The sequence below is a fragment of the Rhinopithecus roxellana genome, chromosome 6 (assembly GCF_007565055.1).
Source record: "Rhinopithecus roxellana isolate Shanxi Qingling chromosome 6, ASM756505v1, whole genome shotgun sequence".
NCBI lineage: Eukaryota > Metazoa > Chordata > Mammalia > Primates > Cercopithecidae > Rhinopithecus > Rhinopithecus roxellana.
The window spans coordinates 101,608,233-101,633,415 of NC_044554.1; the positions used below are offsets into that span (position 1 = coordinate 101,608,233).

The following is a 25,183-nucleotide window of genomic DNA, read 5'->3' on the forward strand; positions in this document are numbered from 1 at the left end:
CCAGGATGGTCTTGATCTCCTGACCTCATGATCCACCCACCTCAGCCTCCAAAGTGCTGGGATTACAGGTGTGAGCCACCTCGACCAGCCAGTATCTTTTATTTTTTTTAAGCCAAGTACTGTTTTCTCTGCCATCACATACCAAATTATTCAGAGTCTTTCATCTGAATCACTCCTTAATACACACACACCTAATCCCTGAATCAAAAGACAAAAGTCCTTCACACCCTTTGAGGTAGCTTATTGATCTGTAGAAACTGGTGCATTGGAAGCCCGGGTATACTAGCAGCCTGGCCCAGTTTTTGTCCTGGCCTGGTGGACTTGTCCTTGTCACAGCTCTTGGCTCTGATTGAATACCCTTTAACTTTGTTTTTTACACTGACCCCTTTGTCCTTCCCACCCTAACAGAAATGTCCCAGACTCAGATATCTGTACAACGAAATGAAATTTTTGGCAGATTCCTTTTATTTTCCTAATATATTCCAAAGTACATTTACACTAGCCAGATCAACCTGACAGTTTTTGAGCCAGGGAAGACATAGATGCAGATGATTAAATAAGACACATCACTATTTCATTTATGAGACATTATTGTGTAATTAGCTATTTCATATAACTGGGTTTTTAAAATAGCTGAATGTAATATTTCATCAATATAACCTTTCCCCCACTCCTTGTGGTTGGGTTAATGAAAACTTTTCTAATATGTCTTCACTTCTCTTTGGAGCATAGTGCATATAATTTATTCTCTTTTCAATGTCATTGCAAGGTTATAATTAAAAGCAAGAATTCCTTGTTTCATGACCCTAGAGTCTACTGAATGTTTAATCCTTTTTTAAAAAATTCACTAACTGACCTCAGCTGTGCATTCTGAGTTCTTATGGCTACATTTATATAATTTACTTATGACGATTGTAGATTGTCAATGTGCTCTCTCTATGGTCCTCTCTCCTTCGCCCTAAGGGTTGAGCAACTGGATGATCAGGTTTGATGAAAACAGGAAGGAGGGCCTGGGAGGGATGGATTGATGATGAGTCCTTCTCACTGGTGAGGACCCTGAGCAAGACCTGGTGAATTCCAGATGGCTGTGGCTGCTCCCAGCTCGCATCTTCTCTGTCTCTCCAGTTCCTTCTCCTCTTGCTTCCTTGGTCTTCTTTGGCCCAGCCTGTCCCATTGCAGGGCCTTTGCACTTGGAGCTCTCTTCTGGATTTTCTCACCTCTGTCTTCCTGTGGTTCTCCCTGTTTTGTGATTCAGTTCTCAAACTCCAACATTTGTGTCTCCCTGAAAACTCCAGTGAGAACTCTGCTGAGCAGCTGGAGGATGAAACAGCTTGTTAGTTTTAGTTTAGAATTTCTGCTCTCATGGAGTGAGTGGGGATATTCCTTTTTCTTTTCTTTAGCAGAGTTCTCTTTTCTTTTACTTTTTAACTTTTTACTCTGAGATCGTACATAATTATACATTCACAGAAGCTTGCAAAAACTATTCAGAGAAGTCCCATGTACCCTTCACCCAATGTTTATATTTTACGTCACTATAGTACAATATCAAAACCAGGAGATTGACACTGGTACAATATGTGTGTGTGTAGTTCGGTGTCATTTTACTACATGTGCAAATGCGTGTAACTACCACTACAACCACGATACAGAGCTGGGCTGGTCTCGCGCCTGTAATGCCAGCACTTTGGGAGGCCGAGGCAGGAGGATCACTTGAGCCTGGAAGTTCAAGACCAGCCTGGGCAACACAGCAAGACCTTATTTCTACCAAAAAAAAAAAAAAATTAGCCAGGCATGGTGGCACGCACCTATGGTCCCAGCTACTCAGCAGGCTGAGGTGGGAGGATCACATGAGCCCAGGAGGTCAAGGCTGCAGTGAGCCATGATCATGCCACTGCACTCCAACCTGGCGGATGGTATGAGACACTATATCAAAAAAAAAAAAAAAAAGAAAACTGCTACAGAGCCGTTGTATCACCACAGACATCCATCCCCCTTGTGCTACCCTGTAATGGTCATACCTTCCCTGGCAGCTTTGCAATCTGGCAGCCGCAAATCTGTTTTCCATCTCTACAATTTTCTCATCTTGAGAATGTTATGTAAGTGGAACCCTACATGAGGACATGAGGTGACCTTTTGGGTTTGGCTTTTCCCTCCACGGAACCTAATACTTTTCAGACCCATCCAAGTTGCATGTTATCAATGGCTTGTTCCTTTTCACTGTGACGCAGGATTCTGTGCAATGGAGGTAGCAGTTTAACTCTTCACCAATTGAGGAACATTTGTTGTTATTGTTGTTGTTGTTGTTATTTCAAGGTTTTGGTTGTTACAAATAAAGCTGCTAATGAACATTTCTGTTCAGGTTTTTGCGTAGATGTAAATTTTCGTTTCTCTGGGATGCATGTTCAGGATTATAATCGCTGGGTCAAATGGTAAGTATATGTTCGGCTTTTTAGAAACGACCCAAGTATTTCCCATTGTGGCTATACCATTTTTCATTCTCTCAGCAATGTATGAGAGCTCCAGTTTCCTGCATTACTATTTTTTTTTTTACATTAGCCATTTTAATAGGTGTGGAGGGATATGTCATGGTTTTAATTTACATTTCCCTCATGGCTAGTGATGCTGAACACTTTGTGTGTGCTTATTTTCCATTTATATATTCTCTTTGGTCACATGCTGCTTCTTGTACTTTGCCCATTTTCTTTTCTTTTCTTTTTTTTTTTTTTTTTGAGACACAGTCTTACTCTGTCACCTAGGCTGGAGTACAGTGGCGTGATCTTGGCTCACTGAGACCTCCACCTCTGAGGTTCAAGCAATTCTTCCACCTCAGCCTCCTGAGTATCTGGGACTACAATGGCATGCCACCACGCCTGACTAATTTTTGTATTTTTAGTAGAGAAGGGGTTTCACCATGTGGGCCAGACTGGTCTCAAACTCCTGACCTTAAGTGATCCACCTGCCTCAGCCTTCCAAAGGCTGGGATTACAGGCGTGGACCACCTCGCCTGGCCTGCTTTCCCCATTTTCTAAGTGGATTTTTAAAATTGTTGACTTTTAAGAGTTCTTTATATATTCTAGATATGTATCCTTTATCAAATTTGTGTTTTGCAAATATTTTCTTTCAGCTTGCAACTTGTATTTTCCTTTTTTTTTTTTTTTTTTTTTTTTTTTTGAGACAGAGCCTCATTCTGTTGCCCAGGCTGGAGTGCAGTGTCGCAATCTCGGCTCCCTGAAAGCTCCACCTCTCAGGTTCACGCCATTCTCCTGCCTCAGCCTCCCGAGTAGCTGGGACTACAGGTGCCCGCCACCACGCCCAGCTCATTTTTGTATTTTTAGTAGAGACGGGATTTCACCATGTTAACCAGGATGGTCTCAATCTCCTGACCTTGTGATCCACCTGCCTCGGCCTCCCAAAGTGCTGCGGTTACGTGCATGAGCCGTATTTTCCTCTTAATAGAGTCTTTCACAGAACAAAACATTTTAATGTTGATGAAGTTCAATTGACTGAATTTTTTAATTCACAAATTATGCTTTTGGTGTCATATCTAAGAACTCTGCAATTTCTCTGATATTTTCTCCTAAAAATTTTACGGTTTTACAAATATATTTATGATCTATTATGAGTTTATTTTTGTATCAGTTACATGAGGGTTTGGCTGAGGTCAGATTTTTTTTTATGAATCTCCAGTTCTTATGAATTATGAATCTCCAGTTGCTTTGGTACCATTGTTGGAAAGACTTTCCTTCCTTTACTGACTGATTTTTGCCCTTTGTGAAAAATCCATTGGCCCTACTGTTATGGGTCTCTTCCTGGGTTCTTTATTTTGCCCCATTTACCTATTTGTCTTTTCCTTTGCCAATACCACACTGGATATAGCTGTTTATCTGGTAGACTTATTCTTCCCACTTTTTCCTTCTTTTTCAAAATTGTTTTCGCTATTCTAATTCTTTTACCTTTACATACTAATTTTAGAATATTTTCTCTATAGAAAAAATCTTGCTGAGATTTTGAAGGAATCACATTAAACAAGTAGGCCTGTTCAGAGAAAACCAGTATTTTTACTTTGTTGTGTTTTCCAATCCATGAACTCTTTATCGCTCTCCATTTGTGTAGAACTTTGATTTCTTTATTCAGTGTTTTTGTGGTTTTCACCATACAAGTTCTGTATGTATTTGCTAGATTCTCAGCTATTTCTGTTGAGTGATTGTCAGTGGCATTATAGTTTAATTTTGGCTTTCACATGTTCATTGCTATTATAGAGAAATAAAATTGGGGGTGGAAGGATTGGTGAGATATTGGTTGAAGGACACAAAATTTTAGTTAGAAGGAATAAGTTCAAGAGATGTATTGTACGGCATGGTGACTATAGTTAATAATATAGTGTATACTTGAAAATTACTAAGAGAGTAGATTTTTTTATTTTATTTTTATTTTTTTATTTTTTTTTTTGAGATGGAGTCTCACTCTGTGGCCCAGGCTGGAGTGCAGTGGCCGGATCTCAGCTCACTGCAAGCTCTGCCTCCTGGGTTTACGCCATTCTCCTGCCTCAGCCTCCCGAGTAGCTGGGACTACAGGCGCCCACCACCTCGCCCGGCTAGTTTTTTGTATTTTTTTTGTAGTAGAGACGGGGTTTCACCGTGTTCGCCAGGATGGTCTCGATCTCCTGACCTCGTGATCCGCCCGTCTCGGCCTCCCAAAGTGCTGGGATTACAGGCTTGAGCCACCGCGCCCGACCAAGAGAGTAGATTTTAAATGTTCTTACCACAAAAAGAAAAAAAAAACACATGAGGTAATGTATAGGTTAATTAGCTTGATTTCACCATTTCACAAGGTACTCATATATCATGTTGGATACCATAAGTATATACAGTTTTTATTTGTTCATTAAAAAGAAATCTGTGCTGTTTTATGCTACTAAAAAATACAGGGTTTTTTTGTGTGTGTCTTGTATTCTGAAACCCTTGCTAAACTTGTTAATTCAATGAGTGTTGTTGTTACTGTTGCTTTGTAGATTCCTTGGTATCTCCTGTGTAGACCACGTCATCTGCAAATAGAGGCGGTTCATTTTTTCCTTTCTGACTTGAATGTCTTTGTATTGATGCTCAAATTGCCCCCTTCTTGGGTAGCAGGAGCCTCTTCAGGTTGATTCTTGAGGTCTTGTGACATAACGTAGTCTTTGCTTTCTTGCTACATGGTATACGATATTCTGGGCTCCTGTTGTACATTTTCTGCCCTGACCCATAATGAACCATTTCTCTAAAATTCCCTGGTTCTTTTTTGGGGCAAATGGCATTTTGAAACCATAGCAGTTCCCCCTGTGGAGACTGTAGACTGTAGACTTATACAGCCTTGATAGTCTCTTATCTATTAGTAAATTCCCCAGTAAGTGTTTGTCAGAAGAGTAAGTGAATTAGTGAACAAATGAGTGAAACACATCTAGTGCTCGGTGGCAAAGCCAAAACAAGAAAGACATCATCCAGTCTATCCAAAAAAGAAATATTGTCAAGGCAATTCAGATCATCAGTGATCGCTCAAAGAATGACCACATTAATGGAGAACTGAAACATTTCTCTTTAAACTCTTTCTCCTTCCAAGTCACCTCCTTATAGCTGGCCTGACTTCTTTGCCCCCTCTTCTTCCTTTATGGAGCTATTCTAGTTGTCGTGCTTCTCTCCTCAGTGTGAATTTTCAAGGCCCTCCTCCTCCTGTAGATCTCTGTTGCTACCACAAACTGCATGATAAGGCCCTGAGGTCAAAGACAAGGAAAGACTGCAAATGCTTGACTTGTAGCCCTGCCTCTATCTTCAAAGTCAGCGGCCTAACCCCTCCCCTCTGCTCATGACTCTTCTGACTTCTCGCTCACTTCTAGGACTTCGTCTCACATGGACTCACCCAAATAATCCAAGACAATCTTCCCATCTTATGGCGAGATCCTTAACCTCACCATATCTGCAAAGTCCCTTTGCCACGTGAGGTAACATATCTCTAGGACATGGATGTCCACATTAGGACATGGATGTCCTGGAGGCCTTTATTCGGCCCACCACGAGAAGGCTCATGTGCCCCAGCAGATGGCTAAAGAGCTGGGCCCCGGAGCTCTGTGATGTTCTCCCTCCCCTGCCTTCTCCACCCAGCAGAGACCATTACCTTTATAGACCCTAGCGAAGAATTTTCTGTGGCCTGTGGTCCTTTGCAGAACTTCGCACCTATTCATTTGAATCATTCTGCACCGGTCACATACTGCTTGTGGCCAACCTAAAACGCCTGTGGAGAAATGTGGCTGAGGACTAAGAACAAATACATCACAACTTAACAAACCACATTGCAGTTCTCTGAGGAGATGAAGAGAGCAATTACATTTTATGTTATTGTGTTGTGTTTGTCATGGAAATGAACTGCACGAGATCATTAGCCGTGGCAAGTAGTGGAGACAGTTGGGAGAAGTAGCTGCTGCCCCTTTTTCTTTTTTCTTTTTTTTTCCTGTTTTTATTTTTGTATGGGGTTGTCTGGGAATTAAGAATGATATTACCTAAATTTGCTTCCTGCCTGTGTCTTACACGTGTTTTGTTGTGGTTAATAATGTTTTCAATTTACTTAGACTTTCTCAAAATGGCCCTTTTTGAGTTATTGATAGCTAGATTTCACCCAGGCACATCTGAAGCTGCCGTCTTATTTTCTCATTTTAGACATATCCTAATGTTAAACCCAAAGGGATTTATAAAGCCTTACCTGGGAAAGTCCGAAGTTCATACCTCTTGAGAAAAAAAATCGACCCCATCCCCAAAGGAAACTGCTTTCATTAGTCTTCATGGACAGAACCCAGGGCTCATAGCTCTGCCGCTTGTTAGAGGGACTGACGGCTGCCTAGTGGAGAAGGTAACCTCCAGAACAGTACCAAAGAAGGCCAAGAAGGCCTGCCTGGGAGGGTTCTATCAGGATAGGAAAGGGAAGTGCTTAACGCTGACTCACATAACTCAGGTGGTGTGGGGCCTCCCTCTTTAGACCCAGCATGCTGTGGTATAGTCGCACTCCCAGTAGATGGTAATGCCAGGGGCTGCCTCAAGCCCAAACGTTCAGTGTCCACCCCTGCATTTTGTCACCAGTTTCATGATCCCCTCTACCATAGGCCAGGCCTGTCTTAGCCAGTGGGGGGATCTGATGTGAGACCTAGAGAAAGGGGGAGGCAAAGACAGACAAAGAGACACAAAGACAGCAGCAGACAGAAAGAGAGAGAGAAACAGAGAGAGGGGGCCAAGGCACAGAACTGTTAACCTCACAACAAAGGTTTGCACAGACTTCTCTCCCTGGCATGTTGTCTCACTGGGTCTGGGGCCAGGGAGGTGACAGAGACAGCAGTTAAAGGACTTGATGAGAGAATACGTTTGGGATGGGCACAGGCTGGGGGGCTGGGTTAGAGTCTTGATTCTTCACCTTTAGCAAAAGTATTTAGTCTCTAGTAGCCTCTGCTTCCTGTCCGTAACATGGAGATGATAACAGCAGCTAAGCATTTCTGAGTTTTAAGTGTATGCCAGCTATGTGTGCCAATCACCTTTTAATATCTCATTTAATTATCCTACCAACACTCAGAGATGGATACAATTATTCTCCCCATCCGACCTGAGCATTGGTGCTGTCAGTCAAGCAGCTGGCCTGTTGTCACAGTGTCACCAGCTAGGAAGTGTCAGAGAAGGGACTCCCATGCAGTCATCTCTGGATCCAAAATCCAAACAGAGGGAATTTGAATCTGTGTGGGATGACCGTGAGGGCTAGGTGAGACGCTGCATGCAGAGCACACAACAATTGCCGGGCCCGTGGAATGCGCCCTCCGCATCATGTCAGTGAAGAGGGCAGAGCAGAAGCTTTGTAGAAAAGAAGAGTTGCTGGGGAGCATGGTGCCCCTTCTGAGAAGCGACAAGCAACTCCAGGTGATGACTGAGTGAGGAGCAGATGGAGGGTCAGTCCCTAGAGGCATGTCCAAAGCCAGCAGGTTCACTCCCTCTGAAATTCCACACAGAAAAATCTCAGAACGCTGAAAGGATACCAATGTCTGTCTCCCAACTGTGGCTAATGGTTCAGTGGGATTTGCTTACTGGCATCTTCTGAATAATTCCCAGCACAGGTGTAAATAATGCAAGGCCTGGATCCCAGCCCGACCTGCACAGCGAGGCAGCCCTGCTGTGGGAAGGGACATGTGTGTCACAGTGAACCAAGCGTGCAGTAAGCCCTCCTGAAAGCTCAGTTGAGGGGCCCAGGATTTTAAAGAGCTCTCAGCCTTGTTGATAAATCAGTTTCTACCTGATGGCTGTTTGACCATTTCCCTGCACTTTTGTTTGCCAGAACAATGTCCATAGTCAGAGAGTGATGACACTGGCAGGCTGTCTGATAAAGCAGAGAACCCAACAGACGTTCTGTTTACACACAAATGCCATACCTATCGTAGTAGAGTTCAGAAATAAAAAAAATCGTTAAAAATTGGATTTTCTTATTGATTTATTTTCATCTTCATTGTTGATGGCATTTGTGCGTAAGCATGAAGATCTATCCCCTGTAGTTAGGGGAGCACGTGTTTTGAGTCATGCACTGAGGACCCACCATCACCAAGGCGTATTAGGCTGTTCTTGCATTGTTGTAAGAGAATACCCGAGACAGGGTAATTTATAAAGAAAAGGGGTTGAATTGGCTCGTAGATCTGCAGGCTGTGCAGGAAGCATGGTGGCATCTCCACCTGGGGAGGTCTCAGGAAGCTTCTAATCATGGCGAAAAGCAAAGCAGGAGGAGGCACATCACATGGTGAGAGCAGAAGCAGGAGGGACAGAGTGAAGGGGGAGGTGCCACACACTTTTAAACAGCCAGCTCTCACAAGAAGTCACTATCATGAGGACAGCACCAAGGGGATGGTGCTACGCATGAGAAATCCACCCCCATGATCCTGACCCAGTCACCTCCCACCAGGCCGCACCTCCCGTACCAGCAATTACAGTTCAACATGAGATTTGGGAGGGAACACAGATCCAGACTGTATCCCTGAGATCAGCTGTGCTCGAGGTGCTATGAGTCTGCCATAGCCATCGCAGGTGCGCCCGTCTCTGCTGGGCACAGCTTTGTCACTCGACAATCGGAAAGAGTCTTAACACGAGAGTGGAACCCCTTGGTCATAATTATGCTCCTTCAAAGAGGAACAAATGTAGTGACAGACCGGAAAGCTGGATGGAAAGCATTTCAAAAAGCAGTTCACTCTGCTCCTAATTTTCTAGTATTCCTCTGCTATTATTTGCTTTTAAAGAAGAGCCCTCTGCTTCCTAGCAGCTGCTGCGTATGCTTGGTCCAGCCACGAAGACATAATTCTCTGCGGGCAGCATCACGTGGAGCGAGGGTCAAGTCCTCTGCCCGGTATCCCTTTATCTGCACAAGGGAAGAAAGACTCCTGAGTGCCTCGTTCTGCGGAAAGTGAGATACAGAAAGCATTTGACTTGTCAGGAAGCGAGAATTACCAGCCCCAGGCTTCCCCTTCTCAGCCCACGAAGTAAAAGTGGCTGGGTCAACGCTTCTCTGCAGAGGCTGCAGCCAGACACCGACAGCAATGCACAGGCCTCCCAGGAATGTTCTTGTATCTGCTGTGTCTTGCTTAGCCATGGCCATATATGTTTAATTTTTGATGGAATTATTTATTGTGTTTTATTCTATTACTATATAAACTGAGCTCATTTCAGAATTGACTACTGTTTGCAGAGTATCCTGGGGAGAGGAGGATTCCTCATGAGAAGCACTCCCCATCTGGAGTGGCTTTAGTTGGTCCTCATCTACTTTTTGGATGCCTTTCTGTCGTCAACTTTCATGGTTTCCAGTTTGACTGGATTTTACACTCTTGGGAAGTTCCACTGTTTAAGGATCTAAAGACTAAAAACATGTATTCCACACATTTTGTTTAAATCATGTTTCTTTTTCTTTTTTCTAGAATTTTTATTTTAACCAAAAAAGTCTTGGCTGGAAATGTTTCTGCCTAAACCTGGGCTCTGTAAGAGCTCCTCATTCATGCCGTTCCTCTGCATATGACCACACCAGGAATTTGGCGTAGCCATTTATTTTGTACCTAGTGCTGAAACAATTAGTTGAAATAACAAAAGGCCCCCGGATAAGTACAAATTGACTAAAGTGCTTTTGAAGATTAGCTAGAAAATTTAAGAAACACTGCTATAAATAAGAAATATATTTATTCTGGGCAAAAATCCCTGATGAAATAAATCCTTCACCAGTTACATCAACAGTTACCCTGTAATCTCTTCATTTCTTTTCTGTCCCTCCTGCTAGACAGCATCTTTCCTAAAGGAAAAATAATTCCATTTATGACACATAAACACATGTGGAGAAAAGGCCAGGGATATTCCAGCATTAAAGTCTTGTAAAGTGAGTTTTAACATTTGTGGCATCTGGGTGGAAGTATCTGAAGACGTTGTTTCTAGGCTTCTTTGCTAAATCATTACCTGTATGCTCTTGAGCAGATGGGCTTTATTTTAGGTAGTAGAGGTTTCTGGTCATTTTATGACTCTAATCTGATAATTCGGTGACCTAGCTGTGTTTGTACAGAAGCCTGTTAACTAAAACTAGGAGTGTTTGATATTTAGCCCCTAGAAGAGGACAGTCGATGACATTTACTGTTTTCTTACTTGCCAGTCACATTCTGCACCTGATGAAACAGATTCAGACTTAGCAAACACGGAATTCGTAGCTTCTGAGCCAGCCTCATTCACCTTGTTACCTGATTTGCATTTCCTCAGTGTCCTTTTGATGTCGGAATTGTTATTCCCATTTTACAGATGAGAAAGCCAAGTGATGAGCCTGTGGGAATAAAATCGGGGCCAGATCCAGTTCCACTTCTATCGCTCCATCCAGGTCACAGTTGCCAGATCCGCCTCTCTGTATTAACACATGGTGTTATTGGCGATGTTACTTCCTGTCAACTGTGATCATCTTGTTCTGGTAGAAAAATAAGGTGTCTTCTCTGCAGACCACGTTAGAGTTTAACTTTAAGTCGGGTTCGACCCTACTTCTGATTCCAGGAAGCTCAGGGAGATTGGTTGGGAGAAGATGCAAGAGCTCTGAGCTCACGTCTTCTTTGGACTTTAATTCAGAGACAGACAGTGTGCACCCAGGCAAGTGTCCCTCTCTGCCTCTTTTCTGACCGTACACCCAAGTTCCTCTGTGCTGCTGCTGTTGGCCATGGTGCTGGGAGCATTCAGGGAAGCCCCAGGCCAGCCCCGCAGTTCAGGAGGGAGTTGGATGTGCCGCCCTGCCATGCAGAAGCCCCTGGCCAGAGCTCCGGTGGAAGGTGCATGGGTAGATGGTCAGCAGGGATGGCATTTCCTCCCACGCCACCTGCAGAAGCAGCCATTCTGTTCCTGAGTTATTAATACCGTGTAGGTTAGAGAACTGGGTCTGTCTTGCTAATGTGATATCCCATCAGATTTTTACACTTTCAGAAGCTATCACTAGGGAAACAGATGTGGTTGGACCCGCGTGTTTTGTAGTGACTTTGCTGCCTGTGTGGCGTATCTACTTCTCCTCTAAAACTCTGTAAAACGAACAGACTGGCTTCACACATTTGGCACTTCATACTGCCATCATTTATTTTTTTACACCTTTGCAGCTCTTACCACTAAGATATCCCCTTGTGTTCAACAACCATATTTGCCAGTACGTCTTCCCTGGACAGTGTTAACACACACAGTAGGCACTGCAAAGATAATTAGAAAATGGTTAAATGACTCCTGTATTTGCTTGGGTTCCAGGTACCTAAATATGCAAGCTCAGAAAGGAGTAGTCAGAGTAAAAATGCAAATACAAATACTTGGAGATTCCCTTCTTTTTCTTCATTAATTTAACACACATTTATTGACTACACACTGTTTGGCTCTGTGATTAAATACTGGAGGATCATTGTGTACAGGGAAAATAAAGGTGTATCTGAATGTATTTCAAATCCAAAGGATTTTAAAGGAGTTACCATTTTAGAAATTCCACCCGCAACTTACCACCACTTGGGTCTATATTTAAGCGTTGACAGACAGTCAATATAGAAGAGTTGGATAGAAGGTGAATTCACATAAATTCAGTGGAATTTTCCCGTAGACTTGCCATTGTGAAAGTAACAATTACTATCATAGAAAAGGATACCCGCATAGACTAACTTGAAATGTTTTTCAAGGCAGGCACCATTATGGTAACTAAACTGGTAGAGGCTTGACTGGTCTTTTCCTGCCTCTAGTTTTTTCCCTCTCTGGTCATCTTTTGGTCTTTCTCCTACTGCAGAAGTATAACTTATCCTTTACTGAAGAACCACAGTTCTCAAATTTAATGACTTTCTCCTCTGAGCGAGCCTGCCTGCCTGAATGCAGCTGTGCTGAGCTGCAATCCCATTTGCCCAGGACTTATTGGTCTGTGCTAGGGATTCATGCTTTCTGTTAATGAACACAACTCAACTAGTGGTTTCTATTGGTTTGAAATTATGAGAAACAGGTTTCCTAAATTCTCTCTTCTCTTGCTTTTAACATATTTTTCTTACACCCAGAGCAAACAGTCAACAGCAAGTGTTGGCTCTTGATGGAATAAACATGTCACTCTGGCAACTTAACATGTATTCAGCCTTCAGGGACTCATTAGTGCCAAAACGACTTGAAAGCAATTGTAGTTCTTGTCGTTATACAGCTAAGGAAAGTTCATCAGTTTCAAAGTTGTCTGCCTTGAACTTGCTTAAACTGTGAGGCATGAGATCCAGATCATACTCAGAACACTAAGCCTTAGAATCAACCCTTTTAAAAGTTGCTTAATTAAAATAGAAAATATTTTCAAGTGTTGTTTTTTTTTTTAAGATTTTACAGAATAATATTCTGCATCTTCCTACACGCTGACCTTCTGTTAATGTACTTGAAGGTCGTTTGAAACTAGTCAAATGTTGCTTTAACATTTGTAGTGGTCAAACTATAGACTCAAATTATGCTTCTGTGTTTTATGGGCAAAGTTATTTCACTAAACATTTTACTGAATTTTCATCATAATGTATACATTGACCTGGATATTACCACCCTGGTTCATGGTAAGTGTTAAAGAGCAAAATACTTATTGATAACCAAAGACAATTTATATTTTCACGGAAGCCAAAGCATGAGTTACATTGCAAGCTTTGGGAGCACATCATGAAAATATTCACATCATGAAAATATTTCTGGACACCTCCTGGAACTCCTCCCCTTGGGCCCACAGATACTCTTAAGGGGAAGTTGTTGAAGTGCCCCCTGTTACTTCTTACAGCTTCTAAGTACATCCTATCTAAGTTGCATGGGACATGAACAGTGTGTCCTGGTTCAGGTTAGTGTCTCCTCTACTCTGAGCAGGGAGTAGGGTTTCCAATAGTGGCTGATTAAATAGTGAAACAGCTATTTGATTCTGCTCCAGTGGTGATCAGGGTGAATGTATACCCTTACTCTTCCTTCCTGGTCTTCAGGCACCTATTCTAGGATTCCGATGTCAGTATCACCTCCCTGAAGGCAGCTGATCTGCCGTGGCGTGGGGAAGGCCACACCCCCTCGCCATGCAAGCATGTCAGGGAGCTTCCCAGTCGAGGCCCAGCAAGGTGTCCCTCCCTTCCCCATGCCCAAGGAGTGGCTCTAGCCATCTACCTCAACGCTTGTGGTTAGAGACCCCAGCTAGCTCCTCTCTTCCTCGGATTTCATCTTTTCTGAAATAGAGAACTATGATTTTGCCCAGTACCTCAGGAGAGTGTTAGAGAATCAAGTGAAGAATGGCCGGAAGCACTTAGCAAGTGCCCGTGGAAATGGTCTTCCTTTACTGAACGGCACAGGTACTTTGCTCATCAGTCTCAGCAACGAAAAACAACAGATTGGTTTCTCTCTTGTGAAAACCCCTCCTGTGCTTGTAATTAGTACCTCAGGACCGGTTAGCTTGTTCTTCATGATGCAGCAGTGTCTTCTCCCGAGCGGCAGCTCATCTCACCCATATCACACTCAGTCATTTTTGTCCCTCTTCTCTTTACTACCATCCCATGGAATTAGGAGTTACAATGATGAGGTTTCATTTTTAAATGTACAAAGATGGAAGAAGGCTAAGGAAGTAATTTTATTTAAAGCCACACATATATTTGTTTCAATCAAGTTAAAGGAAAATCTCTCAGGCCAAATATTATAATTTTTCTATGAAGTCCGTGTAAGTTTTAAATGTGTAATCTGGAGTTATGTTATAATAAAGCCAAGAAATTCATATTATGAGCAAAGTGTTCAACTTTGCTACCATAATTACCTAGCAGGCCCCTGTGTTCTTTTCATTACCTTCTGATCGCAAAAGTGATATTTATTGTGGAAAAATTGGAAAATATTTTAAAAGGTAGAATCAAAAGAAAATAGCCTGTAATTGTACCGCTCGGACTAACCACTGATAACATTTTACATACACACATATGTAGAAACAGATACGCAGGATTTATTTGCAGTGCATAGAACACACACTTAAAAAAATCCAAAAAAGATGTTATTGCATGTGCTGTTGTGAATCTGTACTAACTTACCAAGGTTAAACAGGAAGTATCTGACCTCATGAACCAGGAAGTCCCCAGATAGGACAGGCTGCTGGATGGTTGGTCCATTGGCTCTATGAGGTTGTGAAGGACCCAAATGCTTTCCATTCTCTCTGTTCTGCCACCACCATTATTAGCTTCATGCGAAGGTCGTTTCTCTCATAGCCATAAAATCACCACCAGGAACACGTGGGGACAAAACGATCAAGACCCACACCTGATACTGGGAATGGGGCCGGGCTCTCTCGTGTTGCGTGGCTGGATTGCAGGGGGAAGGCATGGTTGCCACAACAAAATCAGGGCTGCTGAGAAAGAAGACAGGATGGGTGCACGATACCTGCTTTACTGTCTTTAAACATGGTTTTCTTCTTAAGATTTGCGGCAGTTATCAGAATTTAAAATTAAGATGAATGGTTTTAGATGTTTTATTTTCATTTAAAAAGTCAGTTTCTTGCAGAAATGCTCGTTCAGAAAGATTTGGATAGGAACAAACACTTGGTTTCTGGGAAATTCATCTTCACGGTCTCCAAAGATGTAGCATTTTCATGGTGTCTTTTTGGCAGCAGCAGTTTGTTTTTATTTTTCCGTGAATTTTGACTTAAACCTGTATAGAAATTAAAAACTAAAAGAAAAAGATAAGCCTAAAGATAAAAGTTATAATAGATGGAAACTTTAATATTTTTATTTTTATGTACTTTTTAAATTTTCAATACTCTTGAAATAATGCCATAAATAATATCGAGAATTCATGGACATTTTATAAGGATAATTCTGAGAAACAATAGGCATATCTGAAATTACTATGGTAAAAACCAGATGTTAAAGAAAACATTATATATTCAGTTTTTAAATTGTGCTACTAAATGTGTAACTTCATGTGTAGTGAATATTCATATTTAATTTTAGCTGCCACTATAACAGTATACTAAAATAAAACGGAACAATTTCTATGGTTCTATAAAAGAATCTATAAAGGAGTCATAAATAATTATAATAAAACTCTTTTGAATATTTTTATGGGACTAAAAATTGAAAACTTCCTAATAGGGAAATTTTCATAAATGAGACATGAAGTAAGTTAGTCATAGAGACCTCAAACAGTAATATATCCTATGGGAACCCTGAATAAGCAATAACTTCTTAAGATAATTTTATATAATGTATAAAAATCAAGAGTTTTTGAAAAAGCTCTGCAAAAGGTAGCAGGAAGAAAAAGGATGATTATAATGCTAAAATTCCTCATGAGAGGTTACTCTTTTTGCATGATTTTAATGTTACCAGAAGAAAGATTTTAGAGGATCCGAATCTGAAAGTGCTGTAACTATTCCCTGTAGAGTAACACAATTGTGGGTAACACAACTCACTCCGGAGTCCCAAGATGTTTCTCTTCTTTTTGAAAAAAGAGCTTAAACTAAATGATATTTTGGTGCTCAAAATGCATCTTACCTTCTAAGCCAAATTCACTGGCCAATGAATAGTTTACTCACATTCATATATATATATATATATATATATATATTTTTTTTTTTTTTTTTGAGATGGAGTCTTGCTCTATCACCAGACTGGAGTGCGGTGGCGTGATCTTGGCTCACTGCAACCTCTGCCTCCCAGGTTCAAGTGATTCTCCTGCCTCAGCCTCCCTAGTAGCTGGGACTACAGGCATGTGCCACCACACCTAACTAATTTTTGTATTTTCAGTAGAGATGAGGTTTCACCATGTTGGCCAGGATGGTCTCGATCTCTTGACCTCGTGATCTGCCCACCTCACCCTCCCAAAGTGCTAGGATTATAGGCGTGAGCCACCGTGCTCAGCCCATATTTTTTAAAGCAAATTTTACCTCCCTCTTTAACTGGCAAAAATAATACAGAATTATAAGGGGAGGATACCATAAGACACCCATTTCAAATAAAAGTTCCTTGGATACATGGAAGTTGTGTCTGTATTGTTTTTATTCTTTCTTAAAAATTAAGTAGTATAATGAGAGTCTTTCTATGGTATGATCGGATGAGTATTAATCTGCTTGGGAAAAGACCTAGTCCCTTCTCTGCTGTTAAGTTGCTGTGTTACCTAGGACAAGCAACTTAATTTCTGCGAGCCTCAGTGGCTCAGAGAAAGGGCGGGTGCATTAAATGAGTCTCAGAGATGCCTTTCCCACTAGAATCAGGATGAATGAGAAGGTCTTGGTCATGATCAGGGAGACTATTTACTTGTCCTTTGCACTTCTAAGACATGGGGAGATAGTACAGGTGAAAAAGACGAGGTCTGGAGTTAATAATGATGGGAGAATTTAAGTTGAAGGGGGGCAGCACTGTGCCCATTGGCAACTTTCCTTCTACGCACCAGTACAGGTATCCATACACAAAGCCTCTGATGAGGCTCCCCTGAGGTGGAGAAAGCCACAGCTAATTCACTTGCCCTGGGTCAGGGTTGTGGTGGTCCAGCCTTCTAACTGAAGGGATTCCTTCTGACTGGTGGTGTTACACATTCTCAGAGGAAGAACCTCTGAGTTTTAATGAACTCTGGATGTCTGTGTTCCAGACCATTTTTCTTCTTCACAGTCAAGTGCTGGTGCAGATGTGGAGCACCCGGTAGGCTCGGACACTGGGGCTGCAGGGTGCTAGCTGGACCAGAAGAGACTCTCTCTGCCATTGTCGTATTCTTGAAGTCAGCCTGTGTATTGCTTTTTGTCCTTCCAGCTCTTCTTTTAAACTAGGCATTCCTTTATCGTTGACCTAATTAATTGTGTCTTACAAGTAAGTTCCCTAGAGTAGCTTTGACACTGTCCTCTTCTTTTCTGAAACAGAGCCATCACGTTGGAGAATCAGCTGGTGATCCTGGCCACGACAGCCAGTGACGCCGGGGCATACTACGTGCAGGCCGTGAATGAGAAGAACGGAGAAAACAAGACCAGCCCATTCATTCATTTGAGCATAGCAAGTGAGTTTTGAAATCCCAAATCATAGTTCTGAAAGCAATAAAATCTTGCTTTAATTAATAACCACTGTCTGACGGGACATTTTGCAATAAATTGTATCTCTCTAGTGTAGTAGCTATGGTTTAATGTTGATCCAATGCCAATAGTTTGGAGAGCTTTAGAGCTTTTTCTTTCTTCAAAATGATATGCAGAAAAATGTGAATCTAACTGATACTTCTCAATGCCAGATCTTATTTGTTTTGGGAATTAAAAAAGAAAAAGTATTTGCTTTTTATACACAGTCAATGCATATCATTCCTAACAACAGCAAAAAAAAAAAAAAAAAAAAAAAAAACTTTCAATTTAAATGAATTGTATCCATGAACCTAAATCAGGACTAGATTAGGTATAGATTATATTCTTTTAATCTAACAAGAAAATCCTTGAGAAATTCTACATATTAAGTTGTACCAAAATTAGCAGTATGTAAGCATAATCAGTTGATCATTTTTTCCACCTAATTTAACTAAAAGCCTCTTGAAGAGAATGCACACAAATCATGGGTATTTGTAGATTTTATTTGAGGTGACTTTAGTTTGAGGAAACTTAGTTTTACATGTTTGGCCTTTAAATTCTTCCAGCAAGAGTTAATTGCTAAAGAAAGGAAAATCACCCAAAGCAGGAACTCCGAACTAAACTAGATTCAGACATCCGTATCAGAAGGCTTGCCATCAAATGTTTGCAGCATGAAGCTTCATGGTATAAAATGAAGTTGTCATGTGGTTGAGAAAGTAGGGTTGAAACTAGTCATGGAGGATGGTAAATTTCAGAATATTATAATCATATCGTATGAGTGAATTATATTGATTTGTTTGTATAGTAGTGGATTTTATCTTTTTAAAAATCATCTTCAAGGAATGGTTTCCCCCTGCAGGTGGTTTGAAAAGTATATGGGGCTAGGCGCAGTAGCTCACACCTGTGATCCCAGCAATTTGGGAGGCCAAGGCAGGCAGATTACTTGAGGTCAGGAGTTCGAGACCAGCCTGGCCAACATGGTGAAACCCTGTCTCTCCTAAAAATGCAAAATTAGCCAGGCATGGTGGTGCGCAAATCCCAGCTACTCAGGAGGCTGAGGCACAAGAATTGCTTGAAACCAGGAGGTGGAGGTTGCAGTGAGCTGAAATCGCGCCATTACACTCCAGCCTGGGCAAAAAGAATGAAACTCCGTCTCAAAAAAAAATAAAGAAAAAAAAAAAAAGTATGTGGGATGGAGTATTTGCCTCACATGGTGCTTGAAGGGTACAATCGCCTTAGGCCCAGTAGAATTTCCTGGGCGTATCTTTGTAGCAAACTCTGGGTGCAGGCGTCTGTGGGAGTTAACTGAGTGGGGTCTCAGATGCCTGCCTAATTGGTCCCAAGTGGCCATGATGTGCTGTCATCCTGCCTTGAGCTCCTTAATTTGAGGAACTGAATCTTGCTTTCCAGAATGTAGACCTCAGTACAGATTTAGGATGAATGGGGTCTTTGTGATGCCATTGGAGAATGATGCACATGGATTAGGTGTGGGGTTCACAAAATCCAGTGCATGCTGTACTGCGATGTAAAGGACTGTCTGCATCAGGAATTACAGTAGAAATGAGGATGATTTATTGAGATTTTTCCCCAAGGGTGATGATAAAGAATGGCAATTGTATTTTCAAATAAATTGTTATTATTTTAATGATTCCAAACTTTACAAGTAGAGCCATTTATCTTGTTTCGCAAATGTGATTCTGTACTCAATTGTAATATAACTACCAGGATAATAATGAGTCAAAGGGGGTGAAATTCTGCGTCAGAAACAAGGAAGTTGGCCTTCCTCTGGTAGAAGCGGGAAAAAAATTATTCCACAGAAACTCTGGTTAACATCACAAAGTTATAAAACAGTCCTTACCCAGTCCTTGCCTACCTGCCTACTCTGTAAGGGCCAGCTGAAAAGAAAGCAAGTAGAGTGAATTTGCACACTGCTGTACTAACATAATACCATGGTGTTAGATAATTGGAATATGTAAATTTTTTTTTCAGTAATTTCAGTTTCTACCCTGACCAAAAATTATGTTGAAAGCTGCTCATAAATATTATAATTAACTGGCTTGCATTTTGTTCCTTTGTATATACATTTTTAACTTTTCATTGGCACCAGGTAAAAATGTGTAAAAAGTGAGATACAAGGCAGTTAATGATACAGACTTATTTTAAATCTTAGGAGAAAACCTACATTTTGTGCCTTTGTGAATTATTTGCTTTTTATGAGGGCCAGGTAAAATGGGAGAAGTAAGGAGGTTGAGGAAACCGCCTTATTTTAATTCTTAGGAGAATCTTCCTGTTGACATGGGATTTAGCTAAATGTTAAACAGCAACCAATTATGCTTTTTTTTTCTTTTTTTTTTTTTTTTTGCTAAAAGCTTTATTTTGAAAACCTCTAAAAGTCAGAAGTCTTGATTAATCTGCAGAATCCCCCAGAATTGTTTAAACTGTTCTTCTTTCTGGAATGCAGTGAGTGCCTGTAAGCAATGAACACTGCAGTTGAGGACCTGGCCACCTTGCTCCTGGTGAGTTTGTGGAGTACTGGAGGGTGCATCTCCTCACAAGATTTGTTATGAAATTAGATCTTCTCAAGACCTATTGATACTGGGAGTAAGATAGAGTGTTCTGCAGACTTAGATATCTTTTTCTTCTGATGTAGGCTTTTGTGGAAACACCACACAAGATTGAGGAAAATTTGTGAAAACTTTCCAGCCAGCATTTCTGAAAAATCAAAAGATATTACAGCCAATTATCATTTAACGAAGACACATTTTTTCCTTGCTGTCGGGAGAATAAAGCAGGGAACCATTATGTAGTGAACACCATGGGGATGATCGGGTGCTGGCAATTAAATTCCTGGTGGATTGTGCTGTGATTAGTTTAAAATCGGAGTGTCACACAGCCCCACCTCTTGTTTGCTGTTGTGGTAATAATCCGTTCCTTCCTTGAGAACAGCACCGTATCAGAGTGCAGCGGCAACCAGGTCTAGCCGTGTCTCAAAACATCTAAATAAGTGATGCGCTGTCACCCAGCTAACAGGAGGAAGTAATACATTTTCATCAACAACCTTGTACTTGAGAGTTCAAAAACGTCACCCCTTTTCAATTGCTAGATACTGTGGCTACACCTGAAGCTTATGGGAAGCAAAAGATAAAGAGGTTTTAGATTTAAATATTATATATTTTTTAAAAAGCATGACTGTTAGAAGTGAGATGCAGTCCCACAATGGTACTGCCTGCTGTTTTGTGCATATTTAGTAGACGGCATGATTATCTCTTAACATTTCTCCCCTTTTGCATGGTTAAGAAGATAAATTCCAGCATGTTCTGCACCGCTATTCCTGTAGGGAAGGAGAGGACTTCTCTGAACTCTCCACCCCGCTGCCCCGGTGAGAGCTTGCTGCCATCCCAGGGGTGGATCCACTTTGAAGTTTTAATGTGATGTGAAGCCAGCAGATGTTAAGGACATAGGTGGGACTGTTGAAGCGTCCTGCATGAATTTTTCATGGCTGGCTCCCACTGCTCAGGTGCACACCAGAAAAAGAAGGGCTTGAGCCTGCCTGAGAGTAGATGTGCCTGTTCTGAGGTCAGACCCGGGCAAGCTTCATGAACCTGTCAACCTATTTTTGGCTTTTGCTTAGAAAATTTTACATTGAGTTAACCTTTGTGGAACAGAACCTCTGAACCGAATTACTATGTGAATAAGAGTTTCTTCCTTTAAAAAAAAAAAAAAAGCGTAGAGTTAGGCGATAAGACGAATTCTACACAATGGTTAATCAGTCATTGTTTATATGCCATTGTACATACCTTAGACATACCATCAGTTCTGATCCAATATTCAAAATGTCCACCGTAATGAGATTCTCTACTACGGATGAAGCTTGGATTAAAAAGAAATGACTGCCTCTCTCCTTCCTGTTTTTTTCACCTCTTTCATTTTAATGTCTCCTCTTCAAACAACATTTGTAGATAGGATATCATTTCAGCTGATCCTCTTTCAGGCTGACAAACCCTTGCTTTTAATTCTGAAGACCACTTAACATTCTTTTGTCCTCTATAATGCTAATTTAACTGCGGGCTTCTATAGGTTTAGTAGTTGAAAGTGGATTCCTGAAAATCATGTCTATGAACAGTCATTTGAGAGGACTGCCCTGTAAAACATGGCTTTTGTGTGCCCAGGTAAAACTCTCTCCTATTTTCCTTGTACCTTTAACGTTAAAGGGAGAGAGAACAGGCAGACGCCTTCCAGATGGCCTCTGACATGGCTCGGGTTCCTAAAACAATAGGAACTGTTTGAAATATTACTAAAAACCAATCTGGGGCCTAGCCCCACATCACAAATGAGCAATTTAGAACCAAGCATAGTTTTATAGATTGTATGGGACTTTACTGCCAGAATTTTTCAGAAACATGAATAAGAAGTCTATTTTATAGTAAAGTCATGAGTTTAATCATTTAGCCATGCATTGAACCTGCTGTACGGAGTGAAGCATGAGGCATGCTCTGCCCTGGCCTCCTGAGCTGGTGTTGGACAGAACTTAGTCTAGGCCTTGGTCCCTAATGCTTTTCCGTAAACACACCATCGGGAAACAAGCCTTGAGCATTTACCCCTTGTGCGTGGACACCTAGTTACTTATCAATTCTAAGCATTAACCATCAGACAGAAGAGAGGAAGGGAATCCGCTAGTTATGAAGGTTCCCTTCCATCTTTACTTGACGTCTCATGGCACAATATGCACTTTGTGAATGGAAATGCATATTTTACTTGATTTTCTTGACACAATCTAGTTTTTTGGAAAAATTCTTATGACATCTGGTTACAGAGAATGGTTTCTCTTGGCGTCGTGGCTTCTACTAACAACACAAGTGTTCCTGCTGCCGTGTGTTGCCATCTGATTGTGCTGGCCTTATAAGTGACTCAAATCTGTGGTTTCTTCCCAGAAATGCCTTTGACTTCAGTTGTCCACTTTATGAGAGGTAGTTTAGATAAAACTAAATACACAAGTACATAAATCCACCTCTCCAGGCAAAAGTGAAACCGCAGCCCGTGCCTATGAGGGCATCCTGTCCACTTCTCTGACAGTGAGAATTTTCAGACCCCTCCTTGGGATAGCTTGCCTACAGAGTATCAGATGGGGTCCCCTGACTAACAGACTCAACCTGCATAATAAATAGCATTGACACTTAGTTTCCTTCTTGTGCTTTCAGTGAGAAAACGTAAGTTAAAATAGCAGGTCTAATATTTCGTTTCTGAGCCCCAAATGGATGGATTGGGGAATGAGTTTCAGAAGAGGAATGTAGCTGGTGGCTCCCAGCAAGACCCCAGTTATCACAACAAAGACCGTCATGCTGTCCCCACCCCACAAGGCAAAACTGGATTGTTTCTATTGCCCACTCTTGCCTCCTTAACCGTATCCCCATCTCTTCTCATCCCAAGGTGTCCCCTTTTCCCCCCGTGTGATTTATTTCAACCTGATTTCACTGTTGTTAAATCTTAGGAAATCAGGTTAAGCTATGATCATTTGACCTCAAGGTTTGAACAAATTTGGGGTAGCCCAGTATGCCCAGTTTCCCAAAGCAGCAATCACTGGTGTGAGTATCACTCAGCATACATATAGATTTCCAAGGCATAGGCAGGCATGTAAAATTTCCAAAGAACCTATTTTCAGTCCTTTGATATTCACACTCTAAAACTGGAACTGAGGATGCCTGAGGTCAAATTTTGCTTTTCACAACTGCTACTTTGTTTCCGAACAAGATGGAAGGCTCCTGTCTTACTCATCCTGAATCTTTAACACAGGCAATTATCTGAGGGTGTAAATGCCCAGGTGCCAAACAAAGGGAGAACTCTAAATATCAGGGGCAGAATTGAGAAAGTGAAAGACTCTGATAATTGGGAAATAAATCGTTTTATAAATCAGGTGTTTTCAATCTTTTGCTGTCTACAAAATGAGGTGGGACCTACATGTGTTGTCAGCTGATGCTTCATTACAAATAACTTGATCATTGCTAACTGTAACACAGTCCACTTGTTCTCAGGACAGGAAGAGATTTCCAGCCCCTTTGCAGGTGCAGGGCCATGTCAGTGGAATAGAGGGTCGTTTTCAGGCCACGTGTTTAAGAGCCAATGCGTTACCTTCATGCTCTCCCTCCCCTTTGGGGACAACCATGGACAGGCCACATATTGAGCCACAAGATAGAAGCTGTCTGGATATTTGAATCAGTACAGGGGAAGAATAGCCCGGGAGGGTCACCCAAGCAGAATTGGATTCATTATGAGTAGGAAACAAACCTTTGTATGGTAAGCCCTGAGATTTCAGCATTTGTTTGTTATTAGAACAAAACACATCTGTCCTAACTAATAAATTGCTATATGATGACGGGGTGCATTGGCTCACGCCTGTAATCCCAGCACTTTGGGAGGCCAAGGCGGGCGGCTCACCTGAGGTCAGGAGTTTGAGACCAGCCTAACCAATATGGAAACTCCGTCTCTACTAAAAATACAAAAATTAGCTGGGCACGCTGGCAGGCTCCTGTAGTCCCAGCTACTCAGGAGGCTGAGGCAGGAAAATCACTTGAACATGGGAGGTGAAGGCTGCAGTGAGCCGAGATCACGCCACTGCTCTCCAGCCCAGGTGACACAGCAAGACTCTGTCTCAAAAAATAATAATAAATAAATAAATTACTATATGACTTTTGGCATATAACTTAGAAGGAATTTAAAGAATTGAGAGATATTCTGTAACAAAATTTGTTTCATTTTCATCTATTGCTTTGTATGAACAAAATTTTATCTATGAAAAAGAAAAGATTAGAATTAAACTGTATTCCTCATGTCATTGACAGATGCATTTCTGGTTTTATAAAATATAAAACCTATTCATCAAAATGTGTAATACTTTAAACAATTAATTGAATATCAATAATAATTGTAAGAACTCATTCCAAGAGAAGGTTTGTTTTGTTTGCCCCCGAGTCATATGGTTAAAAACTTAATTTTTTTTTTTTTTTTTTTTGAGATGGAGTCTCGCTCTTTTGCCCAGGCTGGAGTGCAGTGGCACGATCTCGGCTCACTGCAAGCGCCACCTCCCAGATTCATGCCATTCTCCTGCCTCAGCCTCTCTAGTAGCTGGGACTACAGACGCCCGCCACCATGCCCAGTTAATTTTTTGTATTTTTTTTAGTAGAGACGGTGTTTCACCGTGTTAGCCAGGATGGTGTCGATCTCCTGACCTTGTGATCTGCCCGCCTCAGCCTCCCAAAGTGCTGGAATTACAGGCATGAGCCACCGTGCCCAGCCAAAAACACTTTTTTAAAGAATTTTTTTTGTTGTTTTTTTAGACACAGGGTCTTACTCTGTCACACGGACTGGAGTACAGTGATGAGATCATGGCTCACTGCAGCCTCAAACTCCTGGGCTCAAGCAGTCCTCCTGCCTCAGCCTCTTGAGTAGCTGGAACTATAGGCCTGAACCACCATGCCTGGCTAATTTTTTAAATTTCTATTTTTGTAGAGACAGAGTCTGGCTATGTTACCCAGCCTGCTCTCAAATTTCTGGCCTCAAATAATCCTTCCCCTTTGGCCCTACAAACCACTGGGATTATAGGTATGAGCTGCTG

The 25,183-nt window shown here is 41.6% G+C and overlaps 1 protein-coding gene across 2 annotated transcripts in view; it reads left to right on the plus strand.

Annotated features, from left to right (window-relative positions):
• SDK1 (sidekick cell adhesion molecule 1) overlaps positions 1-25,183 on the plus strand; it is a 982,307-nt gene that overhangs the window by 503,850 nt on the left and 453,274 nt on the right. For both annotated transcript variants that reach the window (XM_030933228.1, XM_030933229.1), the window contains one exon: positions 17,389-17,522. In XM_030933228.1, coding sequence (XP_030789088.1) covers positions 17,389-17,522 — 134 coding nt within the window. The remainder of the gene's footprint in view (positions 1-17,388; positions 17,523-25,183) is intronic.